Source organism: Gracilinanus agilis, chromosome 1 (genome assembly GCF_016433145.1).
Source record: "Gracilinanus agilis isolate LMUSP501 chromosome 1, AgileGrace, whole genome shotgun sequence".
NCBI lineage: Eukaryota > Metazoa > Chordata > Mammalia > Didelphimorphia > Didelphidae > Gracilinanus > Gracilinanus agilis.
Window position 1 is genome coordinate 19,566,701 of NC_058130.1, and position 26,577 is coordinate 19,593,277.

The 26,577-nt window shown below is 36.9% G+C and overlaps 1 protein-coding gene across 1 annotated transcript in view; it reads right to left on the reverse strand.

The window, feature by feature from the left end:
- The window catches only part of LOC123230659 (probable C-mannosyltransferase DPY19L1), a 210,899-nt gene that overhangs the window by 12,038 nt on the left and 172,284 nt on the right, over positions 1–26,577 (reverse strand). Inside the window, exons 18-20 of the mRNA XM_044656798.1 lie at positions 18,127–18,246; positions 17,188–17,362; positions 4,691–4,790 (exon numbers count right to left, since the gene is read on the reverse strand). Of these exons, the coding sequence (XP_044512733.1) occupies positions 4,691–4,790; positions 17,188–17,362; positions 18,127–18,246 (395 nt within the window). The remainder of the gene's footprint in view (positions 1–4,690; positions 4,791–17,187; positions 17,363–18,126; positions 18,247–26,577) is intronic.

Below are 26,577 nucleotides of genomic sequence, written 5' to 3' on the forward strand. Positions count from 1 at the left end.
CACTATGCAACTGAAGATAGAATATTAAAGATTAATTCAGTGAAGGCATTTTTTAGAAGCTGAGATAATATCATCTAGTTATTGGTCTAATGCTTCCTATGGTACTCATTAAAACTACCAGGAAGTCATAATTAGTGATCTCAATGGGGCTTATTTGATATGATTCCAGGGAGAAAACTGAGCAATGGGCAGAATTAGAGAAGCAAACTTGTGAAGATGAAGACTTCTCTGAAAATACGATTCTTGCTTTCCTCTTCAAAGTAGCACTCTCCATATGGCTGATGACAGACCTTATTGATCAGCATTCTCACATACTCAAACAATTTTGGAATGATTGAAATAGGGTCAATAAAAATGGGCTCAGAAGAATTATGTAGGATCATCTTGGAATTCCCAGATCAAGATCTGGAAGAACAATCCAAAAAATATCCCCAAAGTATATCTCACTATACTTTACATATTAAATTCTGCTCCTTAAAGAAGATCCATCACTTCTTGTGACCTTTTGTTCATCACAAAAGCTGAAATTTATATAACACTTCAAGTTTTGTAACAACAAAAATGATGTTTGCGATATTGTAATAATCGACACAGGTATAGTACTCATAGGTTTCATATGATTGCAACCATTTTTTGAGGCAAGAAGCATGACAATAATTTTCATCATTATTATCATCTCTACACAACAGAGGGGTTAGAAGAACCAGGGTCCCTAGGCTAATAATAATAAGCCTTAGAATGGGTCTGTCCTTGAAGCCAGGCAACAACAGTTTGACCTTTTAGTTCAGAACTCTTTGCTCCCAAGGCCAGAGTGGTGAAGCAACAGAAAGGATAAAACAAAAAGCACTTCTACTAAACCCGACTGAAGGCCCGCTGGGAGTGCAAATGATAATGATGTTTGCAGTATGGAAAATACACATCAGGCTTAAGAGTAAAAAGCATTTGAAAGACTTAGAGAGGAGTTCGACCAGAAAGGGGGTCTTGCTTCTTCTCTCTCCCTGGAGACAAATTTCACAAGTAATCACAGCAAGACTCATTCTGTCTAAATGTTTCACTGGAGAGTTTTCTTTCTCTAAGTCTTTTGTGTACTAAGAGGCATTAGTGTCTTCTTCTTCAGCTAGCCAGATGTTCCAGCAAAAACCTAGGAAGGTACTCTTTTTATTGTCCCATCCTCTGTCTTTGGCATTTGATATTTCTAGATGCAGTCTTCAATTCTGTCCTCAATTTCCTATCTCTTTTTGTGCTGGCATCTTTTCTCTCTCATCCCTATTTATCTAGCTTAAAGTAATTAGGAATGGTTAGCCTGAAGGAGAGAAGACTGAAAGGATGATTTGAAGAAGAGGGATTAGATTAGTTCTGTTCAGCAGAATTAGGAGTGATGAGTGGAAATTATGAGGCCAATTTCAGATTAGTGTCAAGAATAATTTCTAACTGATTAGAGTTGTCCAAAAATGGAATAGGACACTCTAGGTAGTGATAGGTTCTGCCTAACTAAAGGTCTTCAAGAACAGGTTGGTTGTCCACGTGTCAGGTTAAGTTAGTCGCAAAGATTCCTTTCAAATATGGGTTGTACTAGAGGGACACTGAGGTCCTCCAGACTCTAAAACTGTGAGTAATGGATGTATAATTAAATATGTTTAATCAACTTACCCTTATGTTTTCAAAGCAGGACTTATATGAGATACAGTTGTCAGATACCATCTGCTGCTCTAAGATACTCTAAGATATTCTAAGTTCATAAAATTCTTGGAATGGAGATCAAAGAAATGTCCTCAAGAGGAAAACTAAAAGTTGTGCTGAAGAAGTGGACACAGAATCACAAGGAGCCTCGTGATTCTGAGAATGTACTAAGTGCTAAGAGTACTGAGAAGCTAAAGAGCTGACTGGCTAATGTGTCTCTCAAACAAGCAGGAGTTAAGGAGGAAGTCCAAAGAGTGGCACAGTCATGTGTGAGGCACGGCAGGATTCCCCATCCACCAAAATATTAACAGAAACACTTTTTGTGGCAGCGAAAGAGCCAGAGTTTGAGAGAATGCCAAATGGATGCTCAGCTCCATTTTGGCTTGACTCCCCCAAGAATGATGTCTAGTCTGGAAAGGGCAGGGTCTGGCCAATGGGGAACTTGTTACTAGGGTTAGAAGGGGTGTGTGGCTGTCCTTAGGAGCTCGGGTCACTTGTACTGAATGAAAGGCAGTGTAGCTCCTGAGCCATTTTTAGTGACCACTGTGAAGGTGTGAGCTGTTGCAATAAACCAATTGCAAAACTTTGCCAATTTAATTTATGCATTTTCATCGAACACATTCTTGTTCTGTAAGCTGATAATTCATTCTTCTCAAGATTTCATATAGGTACTTAAAATCACTTTTCTGCCTCCTGAAATCAAGATGAAGCAAGGACAAGGTTGGCATAGGGAAGCGTGGTGGCACAGTGGACAGAGTGCTGGACTGAAGTTATGAAGACCTAAGTTTGAATCCTGCCTGAGACCCTTAATAGTGTGACCCTGGGCAAGTCGCTGACCCTGCCAAGTTTGCTCATTTGTAAAATAGGAATAATAATAGCACCTTTCTCCCGAGGATCAGTTTCTCTAAAGGACTCTCCTGTGCTTGGTCATATTGAGAGGATTGCAATGGGGAATCCCGGGGACCATCGAACTGATGTAAAATGAAGCTTCCCATTCCCTTGTCTGACCGCCCACCTGCCTGCTTCCACCATTCCCATTATTATCTGGGACAGCACCCTGTTGGTCTGGATTTCTGGTAAACATTTCCGTATTACCTTCCATAGCCATTTGAGTACTTAGAAACTGATCCCAGGCTGGAGAGAAGCTGCATGTTCAGTGAGTAGCTGAGCCAAAACTCAACTGACCCATGAAATCTAGCCTGTCCCAGACCCCAGACCAGACCATTAGGAAAAAGATCCACGGTGGAATATATTATTTCTTTCTGGAATCCAAGTCAGGCCTTGACATAAAATACAGCTGCCAACATCGATTAATTTTTATTGGTCTTAGCCACACCCATTCACCACGAATTGGTCTAAATGGATACAACTATTGACCTGCCTGCATTCATTTAGCCAACATATTTGCTCTGAATGCCTTCTGTAGTACCTGACTCTACAGCACTTTCTGTGTGTGTGTACCAGGGCAGAGTTCTCCCTATTACAGAGATTTCTAAAATATATTGGTAAAGTTGAAGCAGAAAAGTTGTCCCTATGTAGGTCATTTATATTATTAAAACTATATTTATTTATTGGCCAAGACAGTAGTTGCAACCCTATGGGATTTCTTAAAAAATAATTCCAAAAAGTATTTATTTCATCAAATTATCTTCCTCCCCAGTGCTATCTGTTTAAAAGAAAAATGGGAAATTCTAACCATGTTGTGATAAGGCCACTAATGGCATCACCACCCAGAAACAGTGCTCCCTACTTCTAGAACTCTTCTTGGTCCAGATATTGAGGAGTCACTGAAGGAAGACTTTACAGGCCCTATAAAACCTATATGTTTAATATGTCAATAAGTCTCAGTGTCTTATAAGTTTTTCAATGATTCATGAACTTGCTGTCTGAAGGCCTATTGAGACAGCTTATCTCAGGAAAGTCTTCTCTACTCCTGGTATCCTGCCTACTGTCTCCCTCTTTTTTCCTTTAAATCACTCTTTAGGACCTTTGCTAGCACTTTGAGATCTCAGAAATGCCAAGCTAAGAAGAATGGGAAGTGGTTATATGGGTCCACTCAATGTCAGAAAATAGGCAATTTTTCCTTAGCTTGTCAGGTCACTAAAAGCTAATGTTCTCCATCAACTAGAACAACCCAAGATTTTCTTCTAGTGGACCAGAGAGGCAGAAGGGGCAATTAATAGCTTGACTAATCACTTCACCTCGGCCCTGTTTTGATGTAGTAGATCTGCCAAAGAATTCATCATGGAGATGGGTCAATCCAATATTGCTACTTGGGGAAGGGAACATCCTCTCACCTTCCCTACGGGCCTATGTGCACTTGACTGGAGCCCAAAAAAATGCTAGCATCTGAGAGAACACCACAGACTTGGGATCTGAAAGCCATCACCTCCAGGAAGCAGAATGCCCCGTCATCCATGCAGACCACAAAGCACCTTCAGATCACTTGGAAGCTGTCAATCAAAGTGCTATAATGAGTCAGCTCTGGTTGGCCTTAGATATTATTATAATAATATTATTACAATATTCAGAAGGTTTAGTTTCATTATCATGTATACTTTCTAGACATCTCAATATATAAGCAAAGGCTTTGTAAAATCTAAACTTGGTTACTCAATAAATCAGTTCCTTAAGCAGATCTTTCTAGAGGCTGTGGCTACTAAATAATCTCAAAAGACATTACATCTTGATCAGAAGTGGGCATGGGATATGTATGTTCACCTGTAGTTGTTTATTCTACAACCTCACATGGACTCACTTGTATCTGTTCAAATGTGACGTTCAGGCCTTCTTGAAAAGGCTGGGATGGTATGCCCTATCTCTGTCAGGATTCCTAACTCTAGGCCAGCAAATGAAGACAAGTAAATCTGGCTATTTGTTCTCATCTCTTGTAAAATGCTTACTATTTGTAATTTTTGCAGCTTTCTGATAACCCAGGGTTTAAAACATTTCTGATGTATCCTTGTCTTTCTAATTCATTATAACTAAATCTTGGAATAATACTAAATACCTCAATTCTCCATCCTCATAGTGTGGATGATTGACAATGGGGCGCAGCGTAGAGAGCTTGACACTTGCCATTGTAGGCATGGTACCTGCAAAAACAGCATCTGAAAAATAAGATTATACTATTTAAAAGAAAAACTCTTTATGAAGAAAATCAAAAGTTATGTCCTAGAAATTTCAAATCCTAAATTTAAAAAAATCAGTACTTAAAAGTATATGTTAAAATTAAAATAAAAGCTAACTATAACTGCAATTAAAATCAAAGGACTAGATGGATTCTTTGAGACATCATCTTGATACTTTCAACTAGGTTTATCCTTACCTCTCTCGGGCAGACAATAATTTATCCCATTTCAAAACTCATACAAAATGATCCTAGAAATGTCCTCACATTTAGTCTCTCAATGCTTAAAAAGCTGCAAGGGAATACATTCAATCTACCAGGGTGTACCTCTTCATGTATAAGCCCTGAGAACCAATATGAGACTGATCCATGAAGTTAGCTAGAAATGTTAGGTAGAAACCAAATTGTCTTTCTATCCACTTGGGTTTCAGTCAAACCTCATTCATTTTTGAATAAATATTTATTTCCTGCTGGTTATTACTTTTGTGGGTAAAGTGCTATAATGAGCTTTCATATTTTTTCTTCTTTAAACAATGGCCAATAAGCTTGAGCAAAATTTTATCATTATTTAATCTTTAATTGATAATTGTTCTCATTTAGCATTTTTGCATTTTTCTAGTTCTGTCTCTTGTTTGGATAAGCTCTTTCTCCTAGTTATCATTGTGAAAAGTGCCTGATGTCATCCTCTTCTCATTTTGATTACAAGAAGTTGAAAAAGGTTTGGCACAAACAGAATCAATGCAACTACAATAAGAAAGTTGTCATCTTGAAAACTACAACAATTATTTATGATACAAGTCTGAGATCCCAAATAATATATATATGGGAACTAAAACAAATGCATAAAACCAAGAGTTACTGGTTAAATGACATGAACAAATTGCAAACTAATTTTTTTTAAAACCTTTACCATCTGTAAGACAAAAGACTGATAAGGTCTAGGCATTTGGGGTTAAGTGACTTGTCTGGGGTCACACAGGTAAGAAGTGTCTGAGGCCAAAACTACAAACAATTTTAACAAATATATGAAAGACTGTTCAAAACCATTCATCACAAAAGAGATGAAAAACTGTGAGATATTACCTCACATTCAGCAAATTGGCAAAGATGACAAAAGTTGGAAATAGTCAATACTCGATTTACTACAGAAAGACAGGGACACTAAGACACTTCAGGCAGGGCTGTAAATTGGTCCAACTATTCTGTATGCATGTTTGTAAAGGGCTAAAAATCTCTACACCCTCTGACCCAGAGATTCCATTGCTTAGCAAATATCCCGAGGATGTCATACATAGAATGAAAAGCTTCATATATACCAAAATGTTTATAGCAATATTTGTTGGGAGCAGCAAAGAACTGGAATGGTTAAATAAATTGTGGCATATTCATGCAATAGAATATTACTATGTCAGATGACATTATGGGGGCCGAGGATCAGCCCTGGTAAGGAGGCTAAAGGTGGTGGATTGCTTAAGTCTTATAGTTGTAGGCTCCAATAAGGCTAAAGCCAAATGGACATCTAAACTAAGTTCATCACTAAAATAGTGAGCTCTGCCCCCAAGATGGGAGAGGCCAACAGGCAGCTTAAGGAGGGGCAAATGGGTTGAGGTCAGAAATAGAATAGGTCAAAGTTTTGAAAATGATCAGTTGTGTGACTGGGCCTGTGAATAGGCTCTGTGTTTCTAGCCTGAGTGAGATAAGGAGAACTATTTTCAAGCAAACAAAAGGAAAAAAAAGAAGAAATGAGAAATATAGGGAAGCTTACAATAACTGATGAAAAATGAAATAAGAATGAGGAAAACTTGAATAATGACTACAATAATGGAAATAGAATGAACAAATAAAAGGCTAAATTAAATACTATAATTGTTATGATTATATGACCAGTTAGCCCCAAAGAGGAGATAAGAAAATGTACCACCTCCTCTTCTTTGCAGATCTGGTGAACTATGGGTGAGAAATATTTCACATACTGTCAGATTTAGTTGATCTGTTGGCTAGTTTTACTGAACTATTACTGTTTCTTTTTTTTCAATCTTTACTTGCAAGGGATGGCTTGGGGAGGAACATTTGTAAATGAAGGCAAAGTAAAACAAAAGTATAACTAATTATTTAAAAGAAAGTCAGTATTCCAGTCCAGTAACTGTAAAATGTCAAAGTAGCTGCTTTTCCCTAACTCCAGACTCCAATGAAGAAATCATGTCCCCCCACACAACGAATACAACTGAATTTACAAGTTAAAAGAACAAAAAGTAAAAGTCTCATGAATTAACACCATATCATTTTCTACGATTTCCAACTTGATAATGTCTAGGTCTGGCAGTAGGGACTCCCAACAGCAATGACTACAACTGAACCATTGATAACTTAAGAGAAGGAAAAAAACTGATTTTGTCCCAAGTACTTAAAAAAAAAGTCTCCTATTTGGGGTTGAGAGGGAGAAAATATGGGAGCAATAGTAGTGTAAGACTGACTCATGAAGGGCAGAAGGCATAGGAGACAACATTCAGTGATACAATTTAGAGGGGGCTCAACGCCTGAGGAAAAGGGAACTGGAAATTCAACTGAGTTCAATCATTTCCCCCTTCTCCATTGAACATAGGCCAGCTGATTCCCATATCCCCCAACACAAGAAGGCAAAGGATGTCCAGCAGCTTGGCCATAGGATTCTATGCTAAAATGAAAGAAAGGATACCAAAGAGTAATGGAGGAATACTAAAAATGGATGACAGAGAGTATAAGAGAAATGCTAAATGGACCAAATTTGACAGAAAACCTGAATAAAAACCTAGCACACAAGAGGACAAATTAACAGAAAGGATTACAAAAGAAGAATGAGTAAAAAAGAGTCCATACCAAGAAGTGGTAAACTAAGAATGAATATGGTGCTTTTATTTCCTTTAAATCTCAGTCTCCTCCATGAAGCATTCTTTGATTCTCTCCAGCTGAAAGTATTTTATCCAAAATTCCTGGAACACTTTTCTGTATATATTTGTAAATAAATACTTAGCACAGTGCCCGGCACCTAGTAAATGTTTGCTGACTTGACTTGGTGAAAAAAAAATGCCAAGGACTCTCCAGAGAACCCCCTCTTGGAATAATAGCTCTCCAAAAAAATTAAACAAACATCAGAGTAGAAATAATCTCCCCAAAAACTAGAAGTTCAGAGAAAAACAACAGATTTGGAACAGACACACACACAACTTAAAATGATTTGGATAATAATAGGTAACATTTATGTAATATCTACTATGTGTCCCACACTATACTAAGCATCTTACAAATATCTCATTTAATCTTCACAACAACCCTGAGAGTTAGGTGCTTTTATCATCCCCATTTTACCAATGAGGGAACTGAGGGGAATAAGAGTTTGTCATTTGTCCAGGTTCACAGAGCTACTGTCAGAGGTTGAATGTGAACTCAGGTCTACTTGACTGCAAGTCTATCACTCTATGTATTTTGCCAATTAAATGAATTCTTTGGTAGGAAAGAAGGCACAAGGGTGAAAAAAACAACAACAAAAAAAAACTCCATACATTAATTCTGAACGAAGCAAAGGAGAAGGAGCCAACCTTGAAAAAAAGAAATTACAGAAACAATGGAAGGATCCAAGGTCCCAGAAAGAACTTGACAAATCAAGAAACCTGAATCCTACACTGGAGGAAATAAGACTAGAAAATGGACAAGAACTTCTGAATATAAATCACAAAATATTGATAGAATCCACAGATTCTATTCTATTTATTTAAGCTACAAAAAAGAAATGCCAAATTCCAGACTACAAAGGATGTAGAGTTGTTATGTTTTATAATTCTAGTAACAACAAAGTGTTACATACATAAAAATATTCAGGAAAAAGACCTTCATATATGAAGGAAACTCAAATAATGGAGGATTATTCTGTATTTGTGAGCATTCAGAGACAAAGATGGGAGAGCATATTCTGAAATGCAATAAAGCTCAGGCTGAAACCCAAAATAACCTATCCTAGAAACCTTCAAAAAAAAAAAAAGAAAAACATATGGGGAATTTCTGCTATACCCTCACCCCAAACCAACCCTATAAGACTCCAAAGGGCAACAATATTTTTTACCAGAAAATACTCCAAAAAAAAGAGAAATGCAAGAAATGCAAACAAATACAAATAAGAGGAAAAGATGAAATAATCAAACCAATTCTCATGTTAAAAAAGAGAAACAGTTCTGTGGTATGAAAGAAAAAAGAGTTATTGATAATTAATAGACAAAAAGGATCCCAAAGTCCTTTATTCTGAATGAACTTTTCATGAATGCCCTATAAACTTTTGAATATTGGTCAGTGAATCACTCTCTTTTGTGGGAGATACAGGAGGAAAGACTAAAAGCAGGAAGGTGCATAAATAGAGAGAGAGGAGGTGAGGGAAAGAGCAGGTTGAGTGATATAGTCAGGAGGTGGAGAATGAAAAGGACAATTCCTTTAGCCTTGCAACAGTCTAGGGGAGGGAGGATGGCTGGGCTAGGACTAGCCTGGGATCAGAGGAATCACGTCATCAGAGGCAGCCAAAGAGTACTACCAGAGCATGTTCCCATGGGAGAGAAGTTGGACATCTGCTGTCAGGGACAGAGACTGCACATTTGAAGATCAGAAGCTCCAGGAAAAGATGCTGATCTCTAGGGAGAGCATCCCATCCCAGGCAAAAGGATACATGAATTCTCAAAGGTATCCAGAAAGCAAAATTGTTGGGAGATAAAAAACCAGAAATTAGATAACATGTCCTGGGTAGGGGCAGGGTGAAGTACTAGGCCTCATAACTAGGGACACAGATTGACTCCCACCATACCACCGTGCTTTCATTCAATTTTCCTTTTTTGACATCTCTACAGGCAAGGTGTAAGAGAAATTAGGGAAGATGGCAAAATATTAATAAAAATAACAAAAAAGAAATGGGATGATAATATTCAATTAAACCTAGCATTCACAGAGGACACAAATGAGGAAAAAGAGATAAATGTTTGGGTATATTCCATGAATCATAAAGTAATATTCAGAATATATTGTAAGGGAAGAGAAACAATGAGGATGAAAAAGAAAAACTTTGAAAGCAAAGCATATTTCAAGAAAAATTTACTAAAAATAAAGAGTTGGAAGGAAAAGGAGGGAAAATTTTGAGCCACTCACTTAACAAGGTGGGGAAATAGAAGGATAAAAGGACGAGAGATAGCTAGCAAAAAATTGTTTAATGTGAAAAAAAATCAACAAAAGCAGGATAGACCAGCCCGAAAAGGAAAATAAAAAAGATTAAAGTTGAAAACTAGACTGTAAAGACTAGAATTAATAAAGGAAAGTCAAAAGGCTGACAAAATAAAAGGAAACATGAACTTATCTCACTGAGAAAATGACTGACCAAGAAAACAAGTCTAGAAGAGACAATTTGAGAATCACTGTTCTACCTGAAAACTCAGAAACTCACAGGAATCTTAACATCATACTACAAGAAATTATCTAAGAAAATTGCCCTGATGTTCTTCAACAAGAGGACAAAATAGACACTGAAAGAATCCATAGATCACCTTCTATATTAAATCCTCAAAAGAAAACTCCAAGGAATATAACTGCCAAATTCCAGAGTTTCCAAGCTAAGGAAAAAATTTTACAAGAAGCCAGAAAGAGACAATTCAGATATCAAGGAGCACCAAACAGGATTACACAGGATCTGGCAGCCTCCACACTAAAAAACCACAAGGCTTGGATTATGATACTAAGAAAGGCAAGAGAATTGGGTCTACAACCAAGGATCACCTACCCATCAAAACTATCTATCTACTTCCAGGGGAAAGTATGAACGTTCAACAAAAACAGAAGATTTCCAAGTATTTGTAAAGAAAAGGCCATAACTAAGTGGAAAGTTTAATATCCAAACACAAAAATCAAGAGAAACATGAAATGGTAAGTAAGAGACGGGAAAGAAAAAAATTTTTTTTAAATTTTCTTCTTTAAAGGTTTTAATAAGATCAAATTGTTTACATTCCTATATGGGAAAATGTTATTTTTAACTCTCAAAAATTGTATTCACTTATAGTAATTAGAAGATTTATTCATAGGGAGAGTTTAGGGTACTTAGTTGTCTAAGATGATATACAAAAAAAGGGGGTAGGAAATAGAAGATGGCACCAAGAAAAACTTGAAGGAATAAGAAAAATAGGGCAGTCTATACCACATAAAGAGGCTCATGGGAAGGGGAGGGGAAGAATACTATTATAAGAAAAAGAGGAAGAGTGTTAATAGGAAATACTTGAACCTTACTCTCAGTGGAATCAATTCTGAGAGGGAAGAACAGTTAAATACATTGGGGTATCAAATTCTGTCTTACCCTACAGGGAAAGTAAGAAGGGAAAAGCCAAGGGGGAGTGGGGTGGGGAGTATAAAAAGGGAGGAAAAGAGAGGAGGGAGGGAATTTAATAGACCCTAAAAAATAATGGGAGGAGAACAAAAAGGGAGGGGGTAGAAAGGGAAGTAAAATGAGCATGGGGATTAGGGGGACTGATTAAAAGCAAACCACTGGTTTAAAAGTGAAAGAAGGGCAGAATTAGGAGAGGATGTCAAAATGTTGGGGAGTACATAGGTAATAATTATAACTCTGAATGTGAATGGGAAGAACTCACCCATAAAATGGAAGCAAATAGCAGAGTGGATTAGAAAGCAAAATCCTACCATATGTTGTCTATAAGAAACACACATGAGGCAGGTAGACACACACACAGAGTAAGGGTAAAAGGCTGGAGCAAAATCTATTGGGCTTCAACTGAGAAAAAGAAGCAGGAGTTGTAATCATGATATCTAACAAAGCCAAAGTAAAAATAGATCTGATTAAAAGAGATAGGGAAGGTAATTACATCCTGATAAAAGGCAGTATAGACAATGAGGAAATATCAGTACTCAACATGTATTCACCAAACGGTATAGAATCCAGATTTCTAAAGGAGAAACTGGCAGAGCTTAAGGAGGAAATAGATAGTAAAACTATACTAGTGGGAAACCTGAACCTTCCTCTATCAGATCTAGATAAATCAAACAAAAATATAAAAAAGAAAGAGGTAAGAGAGGTGAATGAAATCTTAGAAAAATTAGGGTTAACAGAATGTGGAGAAAAATAAATAGGGACAAAAAGGAATACACCTTCTTTTCAGCAGCACATGGTACATTCACAAAGACTGACCATGTACTAGGGCATAGAAAAATGGCAAAGAAATGCAAAAGAGCAGAAATAATAAATGCAAACTTTTCAGATCATAATGCAATAAAAATAACAATTAGAAAGGGTGCATGGATAGGCAAATCAAAAATTAAATGGAAATTAAATAATATGATTCTCCAAAATCAATTAAAGAACAAATCATAAAATCAATTAATAATTTCATTGAAGAGAATGACAATGATGAGACATCCTACCAAAATCTATGGGATGCAGCCAAGCAGTATTCAGGGGAATTTATACCAATGAGTGCATATATTAACAAATTAGGGACAGCAGAGGTCAATGAATTGGGCATAGAAATTAAAAAAACTAGAAAGCAAACAAATTAAAAATCCCCAGATGAAAACTAAATTAGAGATCCTAAAAATTAAAGGGGAAATTAATAAAATCAAAAGTAAAAGAACTATTGAATTAAAAAATAAGACTAGAAGCTGGTACTTTGAAAAAACAAATAAAATAGACAAAGTACTGCTCAGTCTAATAAAAAAAGGAAAGAAGAAAACCAAATTAACAGTATCAAAGATGAAAAGGGAGACCTCATCTCTAATGAAGAGGAAATTAAGGCAATCATTAAAAATGAATTTGCCAAATTATATGGAAATAACTAAGCCAATCTAGTTGATACGAGTGAATATTTATAAAAATATAAATTTCCTAAATTAATAGAAGAAATAGAATACTTAAATACTCTCATCTCAGAAAAAGAAATTGAACAAGCCATCAAAGAACTCCCTAAGAAAAAATCAACAGGGCCTGATGGATTCACAAGTGAATTCTATCAAACATTGAAAGAACCAATCCCAATACATACAAACTATTTGACATAATAAGCAAAGAAGGAGTTCTACCAAATTCCTTTTATGACACAAATATGGTACTGATTCCAAAGCTAGGTTGATCAAAAAAAGAGAAAGAAAACTACAGACCAACCTCCTTAATGAACATAGATGCAAAAATCTTACATAGAATACTAGCAAAAAGACTCCAGCAAGTGATCATGAGGGTTATTCATTATGATCAGGTGGGATTTATACCAGGAATGCAAAGATGGTTCAATATTAGGAAAACCATTCACATAATTGACAACATCAACAAGCAAACCAACAAAAATCACATGATTATCTCAATAGATGCTGAAAAAAACCTTTGACAAATTACAAAACCTATTCCTATTGAAAACACTAGAAAGTATAGGAATAGAAGGACCTTTCCTAAAAATAACAAGCAGTATATATCTAAAACTATCAACAAGCATCATGTGCAATGGGGATAAATTAGAAGCATTCCCAATGAGATCAGGAGTGAAACAAGGATGCCCATTATTGCCTCTATTATTTAACATGGTACTAGAAACATAAGCAGTAGCAATTAGAGAAGAAAAAGTAATTGAAGGTATTAAAATAGGCAATGAAGAAGACCAACCTATTATTGTTTGGAGATGTTATGATGGTCTACTTAAAAAATCCTAGAGAATTAACTAAAAAGCTATAATCAACAACTTTAGCAAAGTTGCAGGATCCAAAATAAACCCTCGTCAACCGTCAGCATTTCTATGTATTTCCAACACATCTCAGAAGCAAGAGTTAGAAAGAGAAATTCCATTTAAAATCACCCTAGATCAGTGATGGGCCAACGTAGAAAAATTATAAATATAAAACATGAAAAATTTATATTTTTATATAGCATAATAAAATAGGAAGAACTACAGAGAATCCAAAGAAAAGATACTGGCCTAAATGGAGATTAGATAATGATACTATGAATAATATATGGGTCATTGGATAAATTAAGAGAAGTGATTAATTCCTGTGAAAGAAAATAAATGAAAGAATTTATTAAGTGCCTTTTTTGTGCTTTCCAAAGCAAAGGAAAGAGATCAGCAAGGAGAGAAAACAGTAGAGCTAGTAGAGATAGCATGTTGGCTTACTGAAAGGCATATGAAATGTCACATATCCTTAGGCCTACTAGAGTTGACTGTCAGTTTGTCCTCATTCACCAATTGGGACAATCCAGCCTCAGAAAACTGACAAAAAATTTCTTGTTTGCAGCTAAAGCACTCTTAGAGAAAAAATTCTTTCTCAAAAGATATATTAATAAAATAGAAAAAAATAAGACAAACACAAAATAAGCACAAAAGAGCAAATATTGACAACCAGAGGAAAAATGGATGAAATGGAAAACAAGAGACTATAGAAAAAACTAAACTAAAAGTTCTTTGAAAAGGATAACAAAACTTTCAATAACTTTTTCTTTATAATCTAGTCTCATCAAAAAAGAAAATTATCAAAATTAAAAATGAACAAAGTTAAATCACAAGAGGAATGAAACATATTAACATATTTAATATATGCAAAAATATGCCAGCAAAACTTAAGAATTTAGAAGAAATGGTGATTACTCTCAAAAATTTTAAAAGAAAAATAAACTGACAGAACAAAAATCAGAGATCTTAAATGACCCAATCTCAGAAAATAAAACTGAAATTAATGAATTACAATGAAATTAAATAAATGAAAATCACTGACGCATAATGATTTATAGGAATTCTATCAAACATTTAAAGAGAAAATACTATATTAAAGACACAGAAATTAATATTATAAAACACAAATTATTCTCCAAATTTTAAATCAAAATATATTTCAATTTCTTTTCATGACAAAAATATAGTTCTAATGCCTAAAGTAGGGAAAGATAAATCAGAGAAAAGAAATATAGTCCAATCATACTATTATAAGAAAATTATGTTTTTTTAAGTCCTAGCAAAAATATTACAACTACATATATATGAAAATTATCACAGCCAAGTTGGGATAAAATTGTGGTCCAATATAATGGGAAAAGAAAGCATAGTTATCATATTAAAAACAAATGGAGTCAAACCAAATGATATTATTAATAAAGAAATAAACCTTGGACAAAGCATCATGCACATTTCCTTGTGCTAAAACACCTTGCAAAGCATAGATGTAATGGGAATGACAGGCTGAGGTAGTTTCTGTTTAAAGGATTATAGGATCATAGATTTAGAACTAAAGACCTTAGAGGAAATCAAGTCCAACCCCCTCATTTTATGAATAAGGAAACTGAGGCTGAGGTTCAGTGACTTACCCAGGGTCACAGAGATAGTAAGTATCTGAGGCAGGATTATCTTATCTTTCTGGCTCAGGTCCAGTACTCTAGCCACTATCCCAAACTAGTTCAGAAATACTGTCCTTAGAATCCAATTAGTCTGGAACCCTTGTCATAGATTCCTCAGTGTCCAGAACAGAAAGTAGTCCGTCTCTGGAGAGCTAATGGACTGACAATTTAACAGAATTTTAGATTCCTGTGGGACATCTTTCTGATTCAATATAGCTATAGTAACGAATTAAAAAATGGACAGGGGCAGTCTCTAAGCAATTATTTAAGATTTAAGATTTTTATCGTATAGTCCAATATCTGGGCAGGTGAATGACGGGGCACTTCTTTTTCAGGTATGAGTGCAATGAGACCATGTCTTCATGGCCCTCATTTCTATTTGAGTTTGACCTCACTATTTTAGAGGATATTATTACAGTGGACAGGAGAATCAAAGCTGCTCTGAAGAGCAATGGGCTGCCTTGAGAAGGGGTCACTTCTCCCTTCTTGGAGTTCTGCATCTAGAGGCTGGAAGATCACTCCTTGGGTATATTCTGGTGGGGATTCACAGAGAGATTGGAGGAGAAGGCTGCAGAGGTAAAGGCCTTCCAACCCCCAAATGCTAAGCCTCTTTGACAACCTACCAGTGAATCGAATAAGCTACAAGGTAGAAAGAGGAAGAGAGGGGGCTCAAAACTGGTATCCCACACTAGCTCTGGGGGTTTTCCTGGGCAGTCCTTGGGTGACACAGTCCCCGGGGTCACAAAGGGCTGGGCCACAACTGAACACCACAAAGGGAATGATGGACAGGAGGCCTGAGCAGCAGTGACAGGCTAAGAAGGGCAGGGCAGCCAGGGACTAGAGGCCACAGTAGGAACCAACAATCTATATTTAGAGGGAAATCCTGGGGTGCTTCCAGACCTGTTACATGCAGATTCCTGTGTACATCCATCCGTATTTCAAAGCTAAGTAATTTGTAGATGCAGTTAATCTCTGCATTCATTTTGCGGATTGCAATGCTTCTCTTGGCCTCATATGCTTTTTGGAAGCTGCTAGGGCTAAAAAACTTCATCCCTGTTCATCTGAGTGATAGATTTAATTTAGTGGCAGTCCTTGGACAACAAACATACAGTCACTGGGCTAAGAGTTGAAGCTTTGACTAATATAACAGAGTTCACAGTCTACTGGCACAGCCTTTGAGAATCTAATAATTATTATTGTTTTATTGTTGTCCAATCACATCTGACTCTTCATGAGTCCTTCTCTGGATCATTTGATAGGTAAGGAACCGAGGCAAACAGGGTCAAGTGACTTGTCCAGGGTCACATACTATTAAGGGTCTGAGGCCAGATTTGAACTCATGAAGGTGAATCTTACTTATTCCAGGCCCAATGTTCTAAACCACTGTGCTATACCACAACACAAAAATCAGTGTGGAATAGTGAAGAATAATGGATTTTCAGGAATGGGACCTCCATTTAAATATTTATTACCTAAGTGACCTCAGACTTTATAGTATTAAATGACTTGGATGGGAAAAGACTCTGAAGAGCTAATTCAACTTCTTTATTTTATTTTTTCATTATTTAAAAACTTTTATTGATCTTTTATGTTTTTATGATAGCAATTTCCTGATTGCTGGTTCCTCTACCCTGACATTAAAACCTTCTTTGTAACAAAGAAAAATAATTAAGTAAAACTGACAATCTGTGCCCTTAGTCTCTAATATTTCTTCTGAGAGGTCATCTTCCTAATAAGGGGAAAAAAACCTGAAGCCTACCAAATTTCACTTTCTACATCTGTAAAATGAGGATGTTGGATTAGATAGCCTGAACATCAAATGATTTAACCTTCTATTCAGCTTCCTGTTGGGGTGATATGAGGGCAAACCCAACTGGTGCCATTAGCAGGAATGAGAGGGGAGAGGACAGTCTTCACGGCTTCCAGTTTTCCCCAGTCCCAGCCCCATCTTTATGAGCTTTTTACACTCCCAGATTTGCGCCCTTTTCCTCTCCCTCACCTGGTTTGGTGTTTTGTTTGATCCACTGCAGAAGCCCTTCCTGAGGCATATTACTGAACTCTCCTATTATGCTCAATTGACTCTGAAGGTTTAACCAACCTTGAATTGACATCATTGCTAGAATGGCAAAGACAAAATTCTCATAACGAACTTTATCAAAGAGCCGGCCAAAGAGCTGAAATGAAAGAAATCATTCACTTATAATTCATGTACTTTAGAGCCAATGACAAAATCTGTTCTTAATTGGTATCAGCCAAGGCAGAGCATCAAGATATAGGACCAAGTGAAACACAGTAGAATATAATTTCAAACAATTAATGGTAGAAATATTTTAGAAACTAGATCTTGAATATACTTGTGCCCAAACATTCTAGCATAAGCTGGGGGAACCTCCAAGGAGGGGACTTCTTTGCAAACAAAAGTCCTTCTGGGGTCTCCATGTTGTTCCCCTGGTCCCAGCTGTGCCAGTTTTCCTGCTTATGCAGTAGTACTTTCCTGGCGATCACTACTCTTCTCTATATACCTTACTGTCCACAAAATCTGAAACAGACAAAAGTGCTAGGCATTGGCATCATTTTCTAGGAATCCAGGCAGAAGCAAACTCTTCTGGTAGTGGGACTAGCTGAAGAGGATTACTTAGAACTAGATGCCAAATGGCAGAAATAAACCTTATTGTTCAGAAAGCTCCTGAACAGAAATCTGAATTTCAGAGGGTTTCATTCTGGAGAGGAAACCACAGTTTGTGGTGCATCTGTAGCTGAGGAGAAAAAAAAATGAAATATTTTAGCCTCTTTGAGTTGATTTTACATGAAATGTCTCTGCAATGAAAAAATTAATTAAATTTTCAAAAAATTCCTTAGTGTTTTCTTTTTTTGGATAACTCAAAAAATCCCTAATAATTAGTCATAGTTGTAGTTACAAAAGTAACAACTACCTTACCCGTTTAGAGCTGATCAAGGAAGACATAAGGCACATGTGAGGTGTCAAAAATAGCTTCAGTCTCATAATGAAAATAGCAAGAATAGCAAAAGCAAATAGCTCCAATTCATGAAAAACCAGCTACACAAAAAAAAGAGAAGGTTACATTTTCATTTTATTATAAAATAAAGCTTTGAAACATAATTTGAAAGGATTCTTAAACATTCAAATAAATTTACTAAAAGTTAGTCTGTAATCCATTCTAGAATGATAACCAAAAAAAAAAAAAAAAAAAAAAAAAAAAAAAAAAAAAAAGAAATCCAATAGACTGTCTTCCACTTTAGAATGAATTCAAAGCTCCTTGAGAAGGGAGATGGATTCATACCTTGTCTTCGTATCCCCAGGCCCTAGCACAGAGCCTGGCATATAGGAGGTTTGCTGATTGACTGATTACTTCATTTAGCAAGGATTGATTACTCTGAACTTTTTCTTTCTGAAGCATATAAAACTTATTTTTCTGCTGAGCCAAAGCACCATTAATCAGAATAGAGTGGTGATCTATATTCCCATCCCACCTCCATTCCTAAAGATCAAGTTACGTTTCAAAATGAAGATTAAATTTTGCATAAGAGAAGATAACTGTAAATTCATCAAAGACATCTGGCTTTCAAGAGTATAAATATCTCTTGAGGAGCTACTGTATCATGAGTTCAAATGGAGTCAACAGGAGAGAGGGAAAGAACACACCTTTAAAGATATGGAATTCAGATTCAATCTTCCCACAAGCTCTAGTTCTTCATTTCCAGATGCCTATGTGACCACTAAGACATTAAACTCAATATGTCAGAATCTGAACTCATGATAGAATCATAGGATTTAGAGCTAGAGGGGGCTTTAGAGATCATCTAATCTGACCATTCTATTTCACAGTTGAGAAAACTAATACAAGAAGAAATTAAGTGATTTGCTTAATACACAGTGACAGAGCTAAAATCACCTCAAATCCATTCTTCCTACCACACCATATTGCTTGCCTTTTCCCATTAAATTTGTGCCTCTTCCTAACAACACTATTTCTTCTGATAACACTATTAGTCTTCCAGTCATTGAGACTAATAATTTGTGAGTCATCTTGGACTTATTCCTTTCTGTTATTGTCCAACATCCATTTGCCAATTCCTCTCAATTAAACTTTGCAATGCCTTTTGCATCCATCCCTTCTTTTTCCTTTCAATTGTCACTGCAGACAGCCTAATTCAGGTTCTCATTAACTCCTACCTAAGCATGATAACCTCCTAACTGGTCTCCTGGCCTCTAGACTCATTCCAATCCAAATCATCCAGATTACTTATCAGAATAATCTTTCTAATGAACAAGCCTGATTAGACTTACAAAGTAAAGAGCTAGGAGGGACCTTCGGAGCCACCCAGAGTCCCACACACCTGGATAAGAATCTCTTCTATATCATACCCAAATGGGGATCATGGGACCAAGAACAACAAATTTAAACCCTTTTTTGGATGGCAGCCACTCGGACTATAGTGTTGGTAATTTCAATGACCTAAGTATAATTGAATGGGTTGGACTAAAAGAGTAATATTTAATAATTCAATGTCAGCTTAGAGACATCCAGGAAGTGGAGGGTCCCCGTAAAATAAGACAAAGGCCTATCTACAGAGCCAAGCCACTCAGGGTATAGTCCAATTTTCTGGTGGGGTGAAGGCAGGAGAGTGCCTCCCCTCTGATTTACCTTGGATCTATTCCGTCTTTATGAACCTATTTTCATGTTTTTCTTCTCTAATAGGAGGGCAGGAGCTATTTTGCCTTCCTTTTGAATTACTACTCTGTAGCACAGGGCAAGGTACATAGTAAATGCTGAAGCTTGTGGACTGACTGGAAGTATCTGCCATGGTTAGACTATGGGTGGCACACTGCCTTAAGTTTGCCATACCATAGCTTAGGAAGAATCAAAAGTTAAAGAATGTTCAGAAAAATTACAACCAGAAAGAAAAGGGGTTTAAGTCTATGCAGATAAGGCTGTGTTGAAGGAACTAGAAAGTTTAGCCCAAGGAGAAGTCTAGACTCAGGTATACATGACAGCTGTCCTCCAAAAAATCTAGAATAAAGAATTAGTAGTGTTTTGTTTTGCCTCAGAGTCCAATACCTTATCTTTCCAGGGTATCTTCAGAATGTTCCTAAGACAATTCTAACAGAAGTGATTCAATTTCTGGTATGGTGCTGGTATACAGTCTAGGTTTCACAGGCATTCTACTTTGAGGTCAGCATAACAGCTTCATGGAACTTCAGTTTGGTGGGTGCCAACATCATTGCCTATGTTTATATCCCTGGAAAGTATACTGCCAAGGTAAATTAACTTATCCACAGTACTCGAAATTTCTCTATTTGCTATAACCAATGATTCCACATGTGGATGATACAGTGCTGGCTGGTGGAGAACCTGTTTTCTTGCTGTTAATTATCAAGTCAAAATTAGTACAAGTGGCAGAGAATCAATCCATACTCTGTTGCTTCTCAATATCGGAGGCTGCATAGAGTTCACAATCATCTGCAAAGAAAGTCACATACCAACTCTTCCTTCACTTTAGTCTTGGCTTATAGTCTTTTAAAGTTGAATAAATTACTGTCAGTGCAGTAGGTGACCTTGATCCCATTTTCATCCTATTTGGAGGCATCTGAAAACTTCACACATCAATGAAAATATTATGCAGCCCTGCTTCACTCTTCGCATAATTAGGACAGCTCAAAAGGCACATCTATTATCCAGAATCCATACAAGTATGCTCTCAAGGACCGGGTAATACAATACTGCTACAAAATTTGTCCAGGCAACCAAAGTTTGTTATGATCTTCCACAAGCCATCACAACTGACTGTATCAAAGGCCTTGGTCACATCAACAAACATTGTGTACAAACCTCTGCCCTTCTCCTGGCATTTCTTCTGAATTTTTCAGGTAGAAAATACCATATCAAACATACCTTGGTCTTTTCTGAAACCACATTAGATGGTCATCTTCCAGGTGAAGAATCAGTCTATTAGTAAAGACTCTGGGCAAGAATTGAGACATCCCACTGTGATTTTCCTAGGGCAGACTATTTCCTTTTCCTTTATAGGTAATGGAGCTATCCTTGATCTCCTTGTGGATAAACTTCTCTTGCCAAATAATCAAGGAGATTTCTATAAGCTTTTGTAGGACCAATGGGCCCCTTGCCTTATAAATCTCTGCTGGAATGGAATCAGCGCCAAGTACTTTTCCACAAGAGCCTGGCATTCAAAATTTCTCCTTCGAGTTGGAAGTTTGTCTAGAGAAGGATTGGCTTCAATATGAGGTATAGAGTCAATGGCTTTAGCATTTAGTTGATGGTCTGTTGAAAACATTATGGAAGTGTTCAGCCCATCTCTATAAGATCATATTCTCATCACTGATAAGTGTAGCTCCATCAGCACTAAGTAGCTGAGATGTACCATAGGTCTTTGGCTCATAAATAGTCTCCAGGACATCAAAGACACACTTTGGGTTGTTACTATCAGCATAAAATGGAATATATCTACCTTTTTACAATCTTGCATCTCTCTAAATTTCATTTGTACTTTACTTTTGATGGAATTAAATGCTACCTTCCTAGAAATGGACAGACATAAAACTCCTTGAATTTCTTGTTTTTCATTTAGTAACTTCTGTATTTTTCCAATCATTTTTATCAAACCCAATCCTGATGTTTGCAAGAATTCTGGTTTAGATAAATAAATGTGGTGCTGTACACCAAGTCTTTGAAAGCTGCTCACTCTTCTTCTGCTCCATTGTTGCCAACCCAGAATTGCCTCAGCTTTCCCTCCAAATCAGAAACAAATTGTTCTCACATGGAGAAGTCCTCTAATTTATTGTTATTAAGCCTTCTGGTAGTCATCTTGACTTGGGGATATTGCTTTTGTTGAATTTAGGAGAGGATAAGTTTATGATTGGTCCAGCACTCTATACCACACATCAACTTTACTCTCAAATCCTGTTTCTTCTCCTTATAACAACAATCTATTAAATGCCAATGTTTGCTTCAAGGGTAGAATCATGAAGTTTTATTCAGTTTAATTAAATGAAAGATAGTGTTGGTGATGAGGTCGAGATGCACAAGTTTTCAGTGGTAAGTGATTATTGCTGTGCTATTGCTGCTTTTGAATCTATTTTCCCCAAGGAGAGTCTGGGAGTTTATGTTTACTCTGGCATTAAAGTCACCCAGAAATATAAGCTTGTCCCCTTTTGTTAATGAGGGTCTCTAGGTCTTCATAAAATTTTTCTTTGATCTCAGGGTTCATCATGGTAGAGACATATGTACTGACGAAGATGGCATGGCACTTTCCTATAAGTGGCAATCACATTGTCATGAGCTTGTCATTCACTCCTTTTGGAGAGCATATAAGTTTGTCAAGTAGATTATATTTGATTGCAAAACTTACACAAACTTCATAACACTCATCACAGTGACTTTTCTAGAAAAATATGTATTGTATTACTTACTTCAATAGGTGGCCTTAATTTGCCAGTCTTGTTTCATTGAAGGCTGCCATTTGAATGTGATATTTGCTGAGTTCTCTCACAACATGAGCTGTTCATCTTTTAGATCAACTGAATTTCATGTTGTCCATAAGCATATACAGATTTTATATACCAAATGGCAAATGGAATCATTTTCACAAAAATTTTTTATATTTTTGTTTCAGTCACAGGGTAGGATCCTCAGCCTGCTGCAGTAAGCAGACCAAGGTTAGGTTGAGTGAAGCATACAATTTTTAGGGCCCCTATTCTAGCCCCTTCCTTATGCCAGAAAGTGAGAAGTGTGGTCATTGAAAAAGTCTGGTCAGACACCCGGGGAGCGGCTGATTCCTACTGCTGCTTTGGTCCAGTGAAAAGAAATACAACTTTACACCGTGGGCCGCTTAGGTGCTATTCTATTACTTGCCTGTCACCTCTTCAAGGGAGGAGTAAAATAATATAATAATGAGATAGTAAAATGTAAACTGTTAAAATGGCATGAGTGATGTCTTTTGACTTTAAGATAAATTAAAGTGAGGCAGAGTTGGATGAAGTTGTCAGCCTCACTCTCTCTTCCAGAATCATTGAAGTTGAGTGGCAAGACGAGTCAAGACATCTGGCAAGCACTAAGCATTCCTGCTTCTGCTGCCTTCATGGCCTGTTGGTACAAACTATTCACCTATTCATCAGGGAGGTCTTCACATGCTTGGGGGGACCTCACTAACTCTTTGACAGCTTTGAGACCTGTCAGTTACCTCACTTTGGTTTAGCCCATCAGCCTAGGTAGGTTTACCAGGATGTGGCCACTCTGCATGATACAACTTCTTAAGAGATAAGAGTGAGAGTTGGGTGGCAGATGGACACCAAGGGAGGAAAGCAGCCCTGGGAAAATGGCTTAGCAAGCCCTCACACCCCTAAAATACCTTTAAGAGCTTAAGAACTTGAAAATGAAATTTTTAAGTACTTGTAAACTGATTAAGTATAGCCTAACTTCATATTGATTTTCCTGACTGGCCTATCACACTAGACTCATAATGGGTTTTCAGTTCACAAAAAACTTTTTCTAATGATCTCTCTCTCATCTTATACTTGTAAAGTTGATTTTCTGAACCCAAATAAAATTCATTCTTATTAGAAGGTGTCTAATGTTCTAACCTGGAATATTTATAATTATATGATAATTAGCAGTTATGTAGCATTTAAAATCTGCAGATATCTTTATAAATATCTAATTTTTTGTTTGTTTGTTGTTCTCACAGTTCTGGGAGGTGAGTGCTATTATTATCCCTCTTTTACAGATGAGAAAACTGAGGTAGGGAGATAAGGTGATTTGCCTAGGGCAGTGATGGGCAAACTTTTTAAAAAGGGAGCCAAAGGAAAGGAAATGCTCAGCTGTCAGTCTGTTTCTAAGACAACTCTTTTTAAGTTTCATTGTATTGCATCCTACTCATTGTATTCATCAGATTAGAAATAATGTCACTGCTGGGATAGAACATTTCAGGGGGCCTGCATCTGGCCCAAAGGCCATAGTTTGCCCATCACTGGCCTAGGGTCATAAAGCTAATAAGTAGATGAGACTTAATTTAAATTCAGGTTTTCCAGACTTAAGGTCCAGTGTTCAAGCCACTGAGCTACCAAACTGTGTTAAATATCCCTACTCTCTCACCTTTGGTTCATCCGCAAATTTGATAATTATGCCATCTGTTTCTATCCAAAGCATTGATAAAAATCTTAAACATCACAGATACACACATATGTACCTGGAAAATTTCAATGACCTTCAAATTGATTGCAAGTCATTAATAGCTACTCATCAAGTTGGACCATTTGGCCCATTCCATTCTACTCATCTTCTCTATTATATTTTTAATATTTTCCACAAGAACAGCATGAGAAACAGTCAAAATTTTTGCTAAAATATAGATAACTATAGTCAGAGGATCCCATTAATCTATCAGACTAGCAAAAGAGGAAGAAAAGTTAATCTGTCATGATAAATTCCCAATTAAAGCATAGTGGTTCTTTGTGATCATCTCTTTCTTTTTTTCATTCAATTTTATTTTTATTTCAAAATCATCTCCATACCTTTTACCCCTTCACTACTCACTGAGAAGGCAAGAAAAAGTCCTTTACGAATATGCAGAGCCATGTAAAATAAATTCCCACATTATCCATGTCCAAAAAAAAGACAAGTCAATAAATAAAGAACTTCTTCCTTGCCCATTAGCTCTCTATGTGAAGGTGGATGGTGTGTTTTATCATGAATGCTTTGGAACTTTGTTTTCATCAGAATTCCCAAGTCTTCAGAATTGATTATCTTTATAATACTGCTGTTAATGTATACATTGTTCTCCTACTTTCTGCTCATTGCACTTTATATCAGTTCCTCTAAGTCTTCCTAAGTTGGAATGAAACCATTCCCTTCATCGTTTTTTCTAGCACAATAAAGTACCCCATTAATTTCATACACCATTCCCAACTGATGGACATTCCTTTGGTTTCCAATTCTTGGCTTTGCTATTACAAAAACAGTTGCATTAAATATTTTTGAAAATATGGGCCCTTTTCCTTTTTTTAGGGAGAGTGGAGATTTAGCAGTGGTATTAGTGGGTCAAAGAGGATACCTAGTTTAATGCTTTGAGAGCATAGTCCCAAATTCCTTTCCAGAATGGGGGTAGTTCCTGACTCCACCAACACTGTACTAGTATATCCATCACCCCTCTAACATCTGGCATTTTCCTTTTTTTTTTTTTAAATCAACTTTGCTGACCTGATGGAAGATAACTCAAGATTGTTTTAGTTTATATTTCTTTAATTCTAAGTGATATAAAGCACGTCTCCCTATGTCTGTTGATAGCATAGATTTCTTCATCTGCAAACTGCTAATTAATTTCCTTTAAGCATTTATCAATTGAGGAATGGCTTTTTCATAAAAATTTGATAGTTCCCTATATATCTTTGGAATGAGACCTTTATTAGAGGAACTTACTGAAAAAAAATTTCTCCCAAATTTCACTTTTAAAAATTTTAGTTGCCTTGGCTTAGTTAATGCAAAAAAAATTCATTTTTACATAACAAAAATTATGCATTTTATCTTCAATGACCCTATTACTCACTTGGTCACAGACTTTTCTGCCATTTACACAATTTTAATCTTTATGTCTAAATCACGTAACTATTTGAAGTTTATCTAATTATACAGTCTAAGATGTTTGTCTATACCTACTTTTTCTAGATCATCTTCCAATTTTCCCAAAAAAGATTTTGCTGAAGAGTTCTTGCTCCAAAAGCAGGGCTCTTTGGATTTATCAGACACTAGGTGATTGTGCTCATTTGTTTCTATATTCTGTGTAGCTAATCTATTCCACTGATTCTCTTTATTTCTTGTTTTTTAGTCATTCAGTCATATCCAACACTTTGTGACCTGATGACACACAGAGACCTCTCTATGGGCACGCAGGGCTGTCTCCTGCATTTGCTCCCTTCATCTGCTCCACCTCACTTCTCCATTCCTCTATGCTTACTCCCTCCCCAGAAGAGCACTCAGGCCAAGGAGCTGGGGGTAGGCGGTCTCCTCTCCCAACACCAGGGGCCAGCCCTGCCCCTAAAAGATCTCCACTTCCTTCCTTCCCTGTCAGTTGCCAGTCTGGGGGGTGGCCCAGTCCCCCAAAGGCTAAATGCCCTCTCTCCACCCCTTGCTCACAGCCCCATGTGGGTCATAGCCCAATAGGCAGGCAGGGTTAGATGCAGGGGTCAGTCCTGTGAGGCACTTCCCCAGGCCTGAGCCAGCTGGGAGCTCCTCCTGCAGGGTGGGGCACTGCATGCAGTGGGGTGGGGGGAAGGATGGGGCACGACACTGGAGTCCCTAAAATGTTCTAAAAGGTTCGTCATCACTGCCCTAGAGGCTATAACATCTGTGGGATT